The sequence below is a fragment of the Chrysochloris asiatica genome, unplaced genomic scaffold (genome assembly GCF_000296735.1).
Source record: "Chrysochloris asiatica unplaced genomic scaffold, ChrAsi1.0 scaffold00533, whole genome shotgun sequence".
Classification (NCBI taxonomy): Eukaryota; Metazoa; Chordata; class Mammalia; order Afrosoricida; family Chrysochloridae; genus Chrysochloris; species Chrysochloris asiatica.
The window spans coordinates 363958-378153 of NW_006409051.1; the positions used below are offsets into that span (position 1 = coordinate 363958).

The window sequence follows — 14196 nt, forward strand, 5'->3', positions numbered from 1 at the left end:
GAGGGGGCAATAAAGGCACGAAGTGACTGGCTTACAAGGTTTCAAGAGGGAGCTTAGTTAAGAGTGTGGGGGGAAAGAAAGAATCCCCACTGAATAGTTATCATCTTGTCTAGATGGGTCTAGTGAAAGAAGATGGGGATACGATTCGTAAGATTCAATAGTGAATAACTGTTATCATGACTAATCGTGACTGTCACAATTGTAAAGGTAGAGGTTCTGTAGCAAAGAAAAGTGGAGTGGTTAATCTTGCAGTCCAGAGACAAGGGGACCCTAGGACCGTCAGGAGAGGAACACACAAATGGAATGCGGGACCTTGTCCAGAGAAGCAGCCACTCCAGAGATGGGGTCAGAGATGGGGGCAGGGAGAGCGGGAGTGGCTGAGAACTCTGGATTCATCAACTGAGAAGAGAGGGACTAGGAGCTGGAGGCCGGGAGCAGACTTGCAGAGTGTGCCCTTTGGAGATGTGGTTTATTGTGTATGCCTGGGTGGGTTTTTTTGTGTGTGTGTGTTTTTTGAAGAGAGCTGAAGTAGATGGAGAGAGGTACTTTTGACTGATGGTGTATGGAGGGGATTGTAGTCAGTGTAATGAAACAAGTTATATGAGGTGTTGAATGTGAAACTGATGATGTGCCCTGTAAACTTTCACTTGATCCACAATAAAAAACTTAAAAAAAAAAAAAAACCTCTTCTAATTACTGCCTTTATCTATTATAATTTACAATCCTGAAACTGTTTATATGCTTTTGCTGATGTGTTTACCAATATACTAAATATTTCCTCTTAATACCTGCCCTGCACTCATTCCCACTTGCTAGGTATTTCAGATGATCTTTATTTCTAATGAACTCAAGAAAATGTACCTTGACTTTTGTCAGCTACCTTTTGCGTTACACTATTTATGTAAATGCAGCAGTAGTCCCTGAATGTGTCTTTGTACCTGCTTTTCAGTTTTATTATAAGATTTTTTTGGAATGGAAGAGGCATAGAAGCAACATTTAAAAAACTAAATAATATAATGGTTACTAGTTCAATTAATAAAGCATCTAGTTCTCAGTATAAAATTTCAAACTTAAAAGTTACCTTACATTTTTCAAAACAAATTTATTTTTAGAATTTAAGATTCGAGTCCCAGATTTAGTCGTGTATTAGAAAAGCACTGGTAAAATAAATTAAAAGATTTTTAAAATGTTCTTTTAAAGCTATATACTTTTATTATTATTATTATTATTGTTGTGAAGTGATTGATAGTTTACACCATCATTTCATTGCAATGATTACAATCTCCTCCATGCACCATCATTCAACAGTTGTTTGCTTTCATTCCCTCTGTTTTTCTTTTTTTTCAGGGGGTGGAGATGGAGAGATGTACACAAAAACACTCAGGAGTATATAATAACTTAAACAACCAAAGGACACATTCTGCAAGCCTGCCTCCTGGCCACCAGCACTTAGTCCCACTCTTTCCATGAGTCTAGAGTCCTCAGCTGCTTGCTCCCTCTCTCCATGTACCCATCTCTGCCTCCATCTTGGGTGCCACTGCTTCTCTGGATAGGGTCCGGCTATTCCGCTTGTGGTCTTCTCCCTTGATGATCTTAGGGTCCTCTGTTTCTGGACTGTAAGATTAACTACTCCCCTGTTTTTGTTACAAAACTTCTACCTTTACAATTGTGACAGTCGCAATTAATCATGATAACAATTACTATTCAATCATAATAAATATTATCACCATCTCTTTTCACCAGACTTGTCCAGACAAGATGAAAACCATTCAGTGGAGACTCTATCTTCCCCCGCACACTCTTAAACTAAACTCCCTCTTGAAAACTTGTAAGCCAATCACTTTGTGCCTTTATTGCCCTCTCATTTTAGGTAGTTAAGTTGCCCTATCTACCCTGTATACAGAGGGGATACTACTCATACTTGATGTAAAGACTCCTTCCCTCTCTGTTGGTATTTTGAGCTACTACATCCATGAGTATAGATCAAGTTCATCAAATTGTAGTAATTTACCCTCGTTTTATTTTGAAAAAAAAAATTTTTTTTTTAAATCTTCCTCTAGTTGAGTTCTGATCATCAAGCCAGCAAGGCTAGGTCAAATGAGTACTATCTGCAAGTTTGGGTGCTCTCGTGTGTCTCCCCTCACTTCATATAAGCCGGATGCTTCACTCTCAGCTCTAACCCTCCATGGCTATGTCCTTGTCCGGGAGCTCAGGAGCCCCCAGGTCTTACCACACTTTGGACCAACCATCCCTTCTCCTTCCTCTTCTCTCTCTCATCTCCAGGTCAACAGGAGTTTATGGAACGTGGCTGAACTTGGCCCATTTCTTCATTGTAAAGCTATAAACTTTTAATGACCAATTTTAATATCTAGCTTCAGTGATTCCAAACACAATGATTCATAGATTCTCAGTATCCTAAAGGCACTACAATTCTCCATTATTAATTAACAGTAACTATCACTATCATTTCTAGATTTTAAAAACATATCCCCTTAAATTAAAATTAGCTATGCTAAGTGAAAGATACCAGATTCAAAGTATGGCTGCATTTATGAGACACTTTGCAAAAAAACAAAAATTATAAAAGCAAAAAACAGATTATGTGGTTGCCAGGAGTGGACAAAGGTAGGGTTGGCTATTAACAAGCAGCGGGAGGAAATTTTGGGGGGTGATGAAACTGCTCTGCTATCTTGACTGGGTAGCCACCCAATCATAACTGAAAACTCATAAAACTGTATACCAAAAAGAATGAATTTTGATAAATTAAAAAAATGAATTGATTTATAGTTTTTAAAAAGGGGGGCTCAAGACCGAGCTGTGTTTCGCATAAGGTCACTATGAGTTGGAACCGATTTCACCATATCTAACAGTGACAATATAAAAAATAGGAAATGAAAAAAAAAAATCAAATGAATTGAAACTGCAGTTTTTTATTACAAAGTGTTTAGCAGTAACATCTCAATACCCACGTAAAAAATAAATAGCCTAAAAAGGCTGGTCTTTTGACTAGCTCAAAGTCATGTTTTCTTCAAACTGCACACATACAGCCCCTCTTGGAGCCTGAACTATAAGCAGTGATGACAGGGCTCAGCAGGACACAGCCGCAAAGTTTGAGGGCTTACTTACTATTGCATCATCTCCTGGCTCAAAACTTATGGTTACTCCACAGTCCTGATTGACTGTCTACTTTTCCTTTGCTTGTGTAATTTTTGCTCAAGATTGGTGTTGTTAAGTTCTGTCGAGTCAGTTCCAACTCATAGTGACCCTGTGTAGGGTTTCTGAGGAGTGGCTGGTGAGTCTGAACTGAGGACCTTGTGGTTTAAAACTGATCTTGCAGTACAGTGCTTATCCTGCAGCACCATTCCAGAACTCCATAGCTGGATACTGTTATTGTTGTTGTTAAGTGCTGGCGACCTTAACATAGCGACCCTATATAGAGTTTCCTAAGAGCAGCTGCTGAGTTTGAACTGCCAACCATGGGTTCAAACCAATCTTGTGGTCCAATACTTATCCTACAGCACCACACAAGGGCTCATTAAACAATTTTACTGTGTTGTTAAGTGCCACTGAGTCAGTTCCGATTCATGGAGACCCTATACAGGGTTTCTGAGGAGCGGCTGGTGAGCTTGAGCCACTGACCTTGTGCTTCAAACCAACCTTGAAGTTCAGCTTATTAACCCAAAGTGCTACAATTTTATTGTAGCCCCTAAAAAGTTCTAATCAACTGTAAAACTCTCCACATTTTCAACTTCTTCACTTAATATTTCCTCTAAAGAGTTACAGAGTATATCAATATCATTTCTGAAATAAATTTCCAATTTGTACCTTGTCACTGCATTAGTTCAGCCCTGCATCAATTTTGATAGGATTCGTACATTGGCAATAATAAAGATTTAGTTATAGAAATTCACTTTGAAATTGGAATAGAACTCACCAGATCAGAAGGCAAGGATTATTACAGGAAGAGAAAGGTATGGGTTGAATTCTAAGCAGAGGGAGATGCATACATAAAGTTGGGGCCCCAAGCAACAAACTTTGAGAAGTGCAAGCACTTTAGTATAAACCAATCCTAGTATCTATAGGAGATGAAAGCAAACAAGCCAGAGCTTTGTTACACCACTCTGGAAATGGATTCTCTTTCATTACTGATGGAGACCACGGAGAGGTTTTCAGTAGCATGGCAAAAGGAGCACACCTGAGTTCTAGAACATCCATTCAAGTGTGCTTGACATTGGACTTGAGGAGTACAGTTGCAATAAAGTCCTTACACACTGTTGTTGTTAAATGCTGTCGAGTCAGTTCCAAAGTAAAGCGATTCTGTATAGTTTCCAAGGAGCAGCTGGTAGGTTTGAACTGCTAATCTTACAGTTACAATCCAGTGCTTACCCTACAGCACCACACCAGGAGTTACAAACTGTTTTTGTTTTACCCCTAGTTGCTGTTGAGTTAAACTTGAATCATGGCAATCCCATGTGTTTCAGAGTAGAATTTTGTTATATAGGATTTTTAATGGCTATGATCTTTTAGGAGTGGATCATCAAGCCTTTCTTCCTAGGTGCATCTAGGTGGACTCAAACTGCCATCCTGTACTTGTGTCAAAATTAAACACATACAATGACTAAAAACAAGCTAGTAAAATGGAGATAAGTGTAGGGAAGTACAGTTGTTACAAATGGATGTAACATCAAAAAAAACCTAAGAGATGGGTGAACTACAGTGTGGTATTGAGGTGTGTAGGTTATTAGGCAGAAATGAGTGGAAACATTATAGGTATACTGAGATTGTTTAAACTATTCTGAATCAAGTCACAGGTCAGCACCATTCTGATTAGGTTCCCTTTCAAGTCTATTGTTGTTGTTGTTGTTATGTGTCGTAGAGTCGGTTCTGACTCATAGCAACCCTGTACATGGTTTCCGAGGCTGTAAATCTTTACCAGAGCAGAAAGCCTCATCTTTCTCCCGCAGAACAGCTAGCAGTTTTGAACTGCTGATCCTGAGAATAGCAGACTGATTTGTAACCACTACACTACCAGAGCTCCTTTTCAAGTCTATAAGGACAAGGAAATAGGAGATAGCATTTAAAACAGAACTCCTGGAATTCTATTTCTAAAAATAAAGCTTGTCAATAGTATTATGGAAAACAATAAAGAGCAAATAAGGTGAGAGACAAAGAAGTATTCTTGACCTTATATTTTAACAAAGCTCCTCAAAACTATTTTCATCATTTTAGCCAAAGGTCAACTCTGAAAACATAGATGGAATCCCTGCTTACTAAGGGGCATGGAACAAAGTCTTAGCTCTAATTGAGACAGCAGAAAGGGCCCTTTACATGCAGCTGTACTGAATTAGACTAGAGACTCTGAAAAGAAGAGGGCCTGCTTACATGACAGCTGTAGAAACCAATCTGACTCAATTCAGACTTATTTAGAAGAAAACAGTTCTTTTGCAACACAGGTATTTCAATTAAATTCTGCAAGCTGATGCTGGTTGTCACTTCTTTACTTTACCTTATCTTTACCTTATATCACTCCTTTAATATTCCATTTGCTTAATCTGTTCTTTTAAACTGCCCCTTGCTCTTGTGGTGGTGGTGGTGAAGGTTATGTGCCATGGAGTCGATTCTGCCTCATAGTGACCCTGTATAGGGTTTCCGAGGCTGTAAATCTTTACAGGAGCAGAAAGCCTCATCTTTCTCCCATAGAATGGCTGGCAGTTTCGAACTGCAGACCTTGAATTTAGCAGCCCGACTCGTAACCACTACGCAACCGAGCTCCTTCCTTGCCCTTGTGGTGGTGGTGTGCCATGGAGTCAGTTCCGACTTATAGCGACCCTGCATAGGGTTTCTGAGGGTGTAAATCTTTACAGGAGCAGAAAGCTTCATCTTTCTTCCACGGAACTGCTGGTAGTGTCGAACTGCTGACCATAAGATTAGCAACCCGACTTGTAACCATTATGCTACCAGAGCTCCTTCTCCTTGCTCTTGTAGTCCTTCCCAAATTTTAAATTTCACAAAGAGAACATGTAAAAATAACAGAAGCTAACAACTGTGATTCCATACTATATGGCTTTTAGTATTTGCTCAATTGATCCTCAATTGAACATCTTTATGAACTAGGTACATTATTATCCCATTTAAAAGATGGGAATACTGAGGCAAAGATGTCAATGAATGTCAGGTTATCGATCATATATCCAGATGTGGAAGTCAAGATTTAAACATAGGTGATCTGGTTCTAAATGTAATTCTCCCCACTTTATAGTGAAATGACATCTTTTTTTACCTTTCGTAGTTTTTACTAAAACTTAAAGTATACAATAAACAAACCATTTTATTATGAAGAACTCTGAACCCAGGTTAATAACAAATATAGTGATCATTTGATTATACCACATAGAGCTAGCATCTAAAACATAAGTGGTTTAGCCAACTCATTGGTGGTCTCAACTTCAGAAAGATGCTTTTCCTTGACAACAATTAGCATCTTTTCAAAACAAAGTCAGGAAACCTAGAGTTAAGTTCCGGCCTGCCAATTACTAGTGAAATAAACTAGGGAGAACTTCCATAGCTTAATGGAATGCTGGTACTATGCTTTTTAAAAACAATAAAAAATGGAAATACAAGATTATTCAAATATATGGAGCCCTGATGTGCTGCTGGAGTATAAGCACTGGACTGGAACCACAAGGCTGGCAGTTCAAACCACCAGCCTCTTTCAGAAACCTCATTCAGGATTAGTATGAGTCAGAACTAATCCAAATGTATACAACAAAAAAACAAACATCTATTCACATATAGAAATACTGTGGGGTCAAATGAGATATATGTGAAAATTCTTTGCAACCTGATAAAATATAAAAGTTGTTCTATTTTATTATTATTACTGAGATTTTAATTCTCACTTGGGAATGCTTCAGAACAAAAACACATCTACACCCTTTTCCACCTAAATCAACTTTAAGGCTGTATGAAGAAGAGGTACCTGGATAAATACCAAAAGAAGACAGTTTGGGTTATAGAAATGCAGTTCTGCTTTTGGGAATGAGCATTATAGAAATGCAGTTCTGCTTTTGGGAATGAGCACTGCTTTTGGGAATGAGCACTTGTTTTAGTAATACATATGTTACTACATTGAGATCAAATAGTTATTGCTGTATTTCAATGTAGTAACATATGTAAACTGGTGCAAAATGAAGTATTGTGAATTTCTAAACCTAAGCCTTCCAATCCCCAGCTTTGAGTCTTCTTGGGTGAACCAAGAGATCACTACAAGCTATGGCATGGAGGATAAGGGAAACCAGACAAAGGAAAAGTAGAACCTGGGTCTCACAGCATGCATCTATGTTTATTATGTACAGTAAAAATAGAGAGATGTCCACGAGAACAATAAAAGGAATTTTCACACATCTAAAAAGTACTTATATATATCCTTTGTCTTTTCTATAGTCTTGCTTATTTTGGCTGTTATGTAAACCAATTAATTCACTTACTGGTGGAACAAAAGAAATCTCAACTTACAGATTGGGAACAGTCCTGAAATCATTTTTAGCAAACATTTTCCTGTTGTTTCTAATGGTATCTCAGAATCATTCTCATTTATGTATTTTCTTATTCTGATTACAATATAAAGAAGGTAGATGAGATATATGACAAAAAATTTCTTGATAACCAGCAGTTTTACCATAATAGCAACTTTACAATCAATTATCTGTATTGTTAAGTGTCGTTTAGTCAATTTCCTATAAAGAGACCCTATAATGAGTTTCCAAGGAGCGATTAGTGGGCTTGAACTGCAGACATTTTGGTTAGCAGTCCAATGCCTATGCTACATCACAAAACCAGGACTCAAGAGATCTTTAAAAAAAAATCTGTGAAAAACTGAATGAAAAGATAATGTAATTTTTACACAAATTTTTGAAGCCTCCTTGTATATATCTCGACCACCTACCAAGGAGCAATTTCACATATTTCTGGCAAAAATTCCAAGTAAATGTTCTTGAGAAGAGATAAATTTGTTTACTATTTAAATAATGACAATTTCTGTGGTGAATCACTTGACTTGAATTCACACACCACTCCAGTCTGTCTGTTCTAGACTAGCTGGCTACTCTCAACAGTGAGAAGTACCAGCAGCTCTTGTTTATGAGACACGTGACGCATTAGCCCACAGTGCCACACCAGGACTCCTAACAACAACATTCTATATCAGGACTTAATGGGATCCTACAACAGCCCTGTAAGGTAGAATTATAACCCCTGTTTTAAAGTGAAGGAAAGGCTCAGGGAGGCTGAAGAACAAACAGGTCCAAAGTATGCCTGTACTAAGGACCAGAGTTGGATTTAAATACAGACTTGCTTGATATTAAACCCTTCCATTTTTATAAACTACATTTAATCCTAAAATATCAATGTGAACTTTGAAATCCCTAGTTTCTAAATAGTCTTCAAAGAGCTACCACATAGAGGCACATAGTTATAACTAGACAGTTTAATACATTACCCTTGTGCTGTACCAACTTGAAATCTAATAACAAAAACTCACTCTTTTAATCATAAAAAACCCAGATTTTAAGGCATGAAAATAGTCTTACATTGACATTTTCCAATTGCAGTAGATGTACTGTATAGTATGATTTCACGTCTTCTGTTAAGAGCTTCACACTGAATCCTGTTTCTTTAAACATCATCTCTCGGTCATCTTTTGTTGGCCAGTACTGTGCACATTTAACCTAAATTTAAAAATATGTATGTGATTTCTTAAATTTGAAAACACTATGAAGCCATCTAAAGTTAAAACAGGAAAACAAACTGCACACAAATACAAACTATTTTTGTGGAGCACACAAACCTAAGAACAGTTACCACTATACAGGCAGTCCCAAGGTTATGAATGTCCAACTTATAGACAACCCACACATGTTCTCGATTACATAAATCTATCCTCACTCTGAAATAACTGAACAAATACCTAACTTGCAACAAATTCTTCATCACAATCACTGTCATTTGCTGCAGATGCACCTTTAAATCAGGAGAAAGCATTTTATTGTACTAAGGGGGTTTCTTCTCATTTGCTCATAATGACTATATGACATAGCAGAATGGCTCCTTAGGGTTTTCAAGATGGTAAATCATTAGCTTTGATGTTCTTCTGCAGAGCAGCTGGTAGGTTTGAAGCACAGACCATGTGGTTGGCAAGCCATCGCTTAAGCAACTGTGACACCAGGGCTCCTTCTTATATGAATGTATGCTTAATAAAAACCATTTGCATCTTCCAGGTTACCTAAAACTCTGACTTACACACACTTAGGAAAGGATCCCATTCATAACCTGGTGGCTGTCTATATTCATTATTTAATGTATATTAGTAAGACTGGCATTTTATAAAGTAGGTTTGTAAAATGTTCCTTTAACTTATAAACTAAAAAGGCAAAGACAGATATTGTATAGCTGAAGTAAAACCTAATTTTTAATTTGAAAAGCATGAAGCTAGCAGGCTGAGGCAAGGTTAGATTAAAAAAAAAAAAAAGTCATTTCATTAGAATGAAATACCAACGAAATATTCTTTTTTAAAATGACCCTTTCTCCTTTTGCAAATCACAAATAGCCATAAATAACATACAATAAAAACATAGCCAAAATAAATGAATATTATGACATACTTCCAAAGGTGCTAAAACATAAAACACATTAAAAAATGTATACAAGTGGTTAAGATGGCAGACTAGACTGACGTGCTACATGGACCCTCTACAACAGCAATATGAGAGACAAATGAAACACACATAAATGAAAATCCTGGTTCTCTAAACTTTAGAGGACAGGTTATAGAAGTGGATTGAATGCTTGGTGGGAGAAGTTGAGCAGGGATGGTAAGAGAGGTAGACTGACTGGTGAACAGCCAAACATGATCATGCGACCATCTTCTGAACAGTTTTGGTAACATTAGATGACCTGGCAGAGCACATTCGCAAAAGTGGCAGGTAAGGCTTGATTCCTTCTTTTCCCCATGCTCCCCTGCTGAACAAGAGGGGTGGCCAGCTTGCAAGCTCATCCATTCACTGTAAAGACCCTGCTCTCTGGGAATTTGGAGACACGTGGTTGGGAGTCAAATCAGTGGCTTGCAGGAGGCCCAGAATTCCATCTTCTCTGACTCTAACAGCTGTGCTGTTTTGTTTTCGGAATTGGTTTATTAGTTTCATTGTTTTCTCCTCCTTCAACTTCTATTTCCTTAAAATTTATCCTTTCTATATCCACTTTGTTTTTCCTTCTTTTCTTCTGTTTCTTATTTCTTTTTCTTTTATTTTTTTAACTCTTTTGATCTTTCTTTACTACTCTCAACTCTGTTATGATTTTTGTCTCCCCTCTCTCTAGTTTTTCTAAGTGTTTTAAAAAATTCCATCCTATTACTTCGTCTCGTTATATTTCTCTTCTATAGCTCCATTTTGCTGTCCCTCTTGTTTATTTCTATTTCTTCCTTTTATTTTCTGTCTTACTTTTCTATAACTTCATTTCCCTGTCACTATTTTGTCACCAGACCTGTTATACTATTTTTATCTTGCTGCTGCCTGATTCTCTTTCTTTTTTTCCCTTCATTATTTTCTCTTTTCATTGTTGGTTCCTTGCTTATTATGTTTGTTTTTTTTTTAGTGTGTTGGGAAGGAGAAGCTTTCATTCCCTACCTGAAAGGAGACCACAAACACACACATACAGTCCAACAAAACTGTAACTCTGCAGATCCACTCACTGGGCAAGAGCCAATACCTATTCCTATAGTACCGGATCAAAAACAGGCAGCAGCCAACACCAACAAATTCCAACCTAAACTGAAGCATATGAACAGCAACAGTATATGAGAACCACATACAAACTTCCATTCTCTAACTATACCCGCAGGAAACAGTTGGTAAGAGCCTACTGTTGTTGTCGTTAGGTACCATCGAGTCAGTACCGACTCATAGCGACCATATATACAACAGAACGGAACACCCCTCACAGTCCTGGGCCAACCTCACAATTGCTGCCACGCTTGACCTCATTGATGCTGCCACTTTGCCAATCCATCTCGCTGGGGGGGGTCTTTCTCTTTTTCTCTAACCCTCCACCTTACCAAATACACCAAACACACCAAAATATAATCATCAGTTAGATACAAATATGACAACCTCACAATGCCCTGGAAACAAAAGACAATTTTAGCTCATAAGACGAAACAAGAAAGAATGTCTCAAATGACCAAGATGCAGAGACAGGAAATGTTTCTGAGGAAGAAGAGGTAACGGAAATAACTAACAAAGAACTCAAAAGAACGTTATTTAGGTATCTTCAAAGAATTGACAGAAAAATCGAGGAAAGCCAAGATAACACAGAAAATAATTTAGGAAAAATTTCAAGAAAACACTACAGGAACAAACAAAATTTAAGCACAAGTTTTATAATAATATAAAACTTATAGTTAGATATATGGAAGATTAATTGTAAGATTTGAAAAATGGAAAATATATTGAAAGGGAAAAGGAGTAGATTTGAGGTAATGGAAGCCTGAATTAGTGAATTTGAAGATAAGTCGCTCAGTACTAGTATGCAAGAAGGACAATCAGGGAAAAAAAAAAAGGCGAAAGCCAGAGAACAAACAAGATGGTGTATTAGGTAAAAGTGCAGTGAGGAGCTCTGGTGAAAAGACATGGGATAAGATCCGTATGATACAATAGTGAATAACTGTTATCATGACTAATTGCTGCTGTCACAATTGTAAAGGTAGATAGAACTTTTGTAATAAAAACAGGGGACTAGTTAATCTTATAGTCCAGGAACAGAGGACCCTAGGACCATCAAGGGAGAAGAGCATAAGCAGAATGCGGGACCTTATCCAGAGAAGCAAGGAGCTCTGGTAGCGTAGTGGTTACGAATCGGGCTGAGAACCTTAAGGTCAGTGGTTCGAAACTACCAGCCGCTCCAGGGGAGAAAGATGAGGCTTTCTACTCCCGTAAAGATTTACACCCTCGGAAACCCTGTACAGGGTCGCTATGGGTCGGAACTGACTCGACAGCACTTAACAACAACAATCCAGAGAAGCGGCGACACCAGAGATGGAGGCAGAGATGGGGTCATGGAGAGAGGGGAGTGGCTGAGGACTCTAGGTTCATGGGAAAAGCGGGACTAAGAGCTGGTGGCCAGGAGGCAGACTTGTAGAATGTGCCCTTTGGAAGTGTAAATTATTATATATGCCTAAGTGTTTTTTGTTTTGTTTTGTTTCAAAAAAATTAAAGTGAACAGAGAGAAATACTGTTAACTGATGATACAAGGAGGGAATTATAACCATTGTAATGAAAGAGGTGTATGATTTGTTGAACGTAAAACTGATGATCTGCCCTATAAACTTTCACTCAATCCACAATAAAAACCTTAAAAAAATACAAAGAAAGCCTAATAATTATGTGTGACACCATAAAGAGGAACAACTTACAGGTGATTTCAATTCCAGAAGAAAAAGAGTCAATTAAAACGCACAGAGAAGAGTGTCAAAGAATTGTTGGAGGAACACTTCCCTAATATCATAAAAGAGGAGAAGATAAGCATACAAGAAACTGAATGAAACCAACACAGGAGAGATCCGAAAAGAAAATCACCAAGATATATTATAATCAAGCTTTCCAAAACCAAAGCCAAGAAAAGAATCCTAAGAGCAGCTTGGGAAAAATGAAAAGTTATCTGCAAAAGAGAAACAGTAAGACTAAGTTCTGATTTCTGAGCAGAAACCATGCAGGCAAGAAGGTAATGGGGGAGAGGACTTCCGGCGCTTCTCTGACCAGGCAGCTCAGGTAGGGCAGTCTCGGGGAAAAGGGGCGGAATTGCACATAGGAAACCTCTGTATAGCAGACAGCCAGCCTTTGAACAAACATAAGATCTTATATTTCAACATTCTGAACTCGATTTTTTAAAAGATGCTGAGGAATTACAGGCATTTTAAGCTTTTGACTGCCTGCACGCAGCTCCCGTATCCGAGCCCATGCCGGAGAGTGCCTCTGCCCCCTGCAGACCTTGAAATACAGGGCTAGAAAAACCCCACTTAGAAGGCTGCATTTCCAGAGAAAAGTAAGCATAAACTAACAAAGTTGAACAAATAGATAGGGATATCGGTACAGATATCAGGAAATGCGGGGAAATTTGCTGCCGAGGCCCAGGCCCAACTGAGGCCCAAAAAAAGTTACTCTGAGTTAAGCAATAAGGAGAGTGAAAAGGGAAGACCACATCCTGATCACTTCTTCCTGGAGGTAATTAGAAAACATAAAAAATTACCAGAACACATACTTAATTATTAGGGCCACAGATAAACATTAAGCATGTCCGAGAGGCAAAAGCAGATGACCATATCGGCACATGTCCCAAAAAGAGATAAAATATCTAAGACAAATGAACCAGAAGTAGACCTTCTCTCCATGCTGGAAGGAGGGCAGGCCTTGAAGATACCGGAGAAAGAATTCAGAAAAATAATTGTAAAATGTCTCAAAACACTTTACAATGGAGTTGAGAAAAATAAGGAAGAAGTCAGAAAAGCACTACAGGAACAATCAAACAAGATAGATACAGCAGTAGAAACAATCCAAAACCTACAGAAAGAGGTCCAAACAATCAACAACAAAATGGCAGAAATAGAAAACTCCCTAAAAGGGCAGAGGAGTAGAATAGATGAGATGGAAGGAAATATCAGTCAGTTGGAAGACAAGTCTCTCAATACCACTAAGATAGAAGAACAAACTCTTGCATTGCTGGTGGGATTGCAAAATGGTCCATCCTCTCTGGAAAACAATATGACGTTTCCTCAGAAGGTTGAAAATAGAACTACCTTATGATCCAGCAATCCCCCTACTTGGTATTTACCCACAAGAAAAACGAGCCACAACACAAGAAGATATATGCACAACAATGTTTATAGCAGCAGAAGATATATGCACACACCAATGTTTATAGCAGCACTATTTACAATAGCAAAACGATGGAGATAGCCAAAGTGCCCAACAACTGAAGAATGGATAAACAAATTGTGGTACATACACACAATAGAATATTATGCTACAGTGAAGAATAACAAGGAAGCGGTAAGCCACCGCATAACATGGATGAACCTTGAGGACATTATGCTGAGTGAAATTAGTCAGTCACAAAAAGAGAAATACTGCATAGGACCACTACTGTAAA

General features: G+C 38.1%; 1 protein-coding gene across 1 annotated transcript in view; it reads right to left on the minus strand.

Moving 5' to 3' along the window:
* Positions 1-14196, minus strand: part of PTPN2 (protein tyrosine phosphatase, non-receptor type 2) — a 151080-nt gene that overhangs the window by 30304 nt on the left and 106580 nt on the right. The window contains exon 5 of the mRNA XM_006877595.1: positions 8589-8726. Within this exon, the coding sequence (XP_006877657.1) occupies positions 8589-8726 (138 nt within the window). The remainder of the gene's footprint in view (positions 1-8588; positions 8727-14196) is intronic.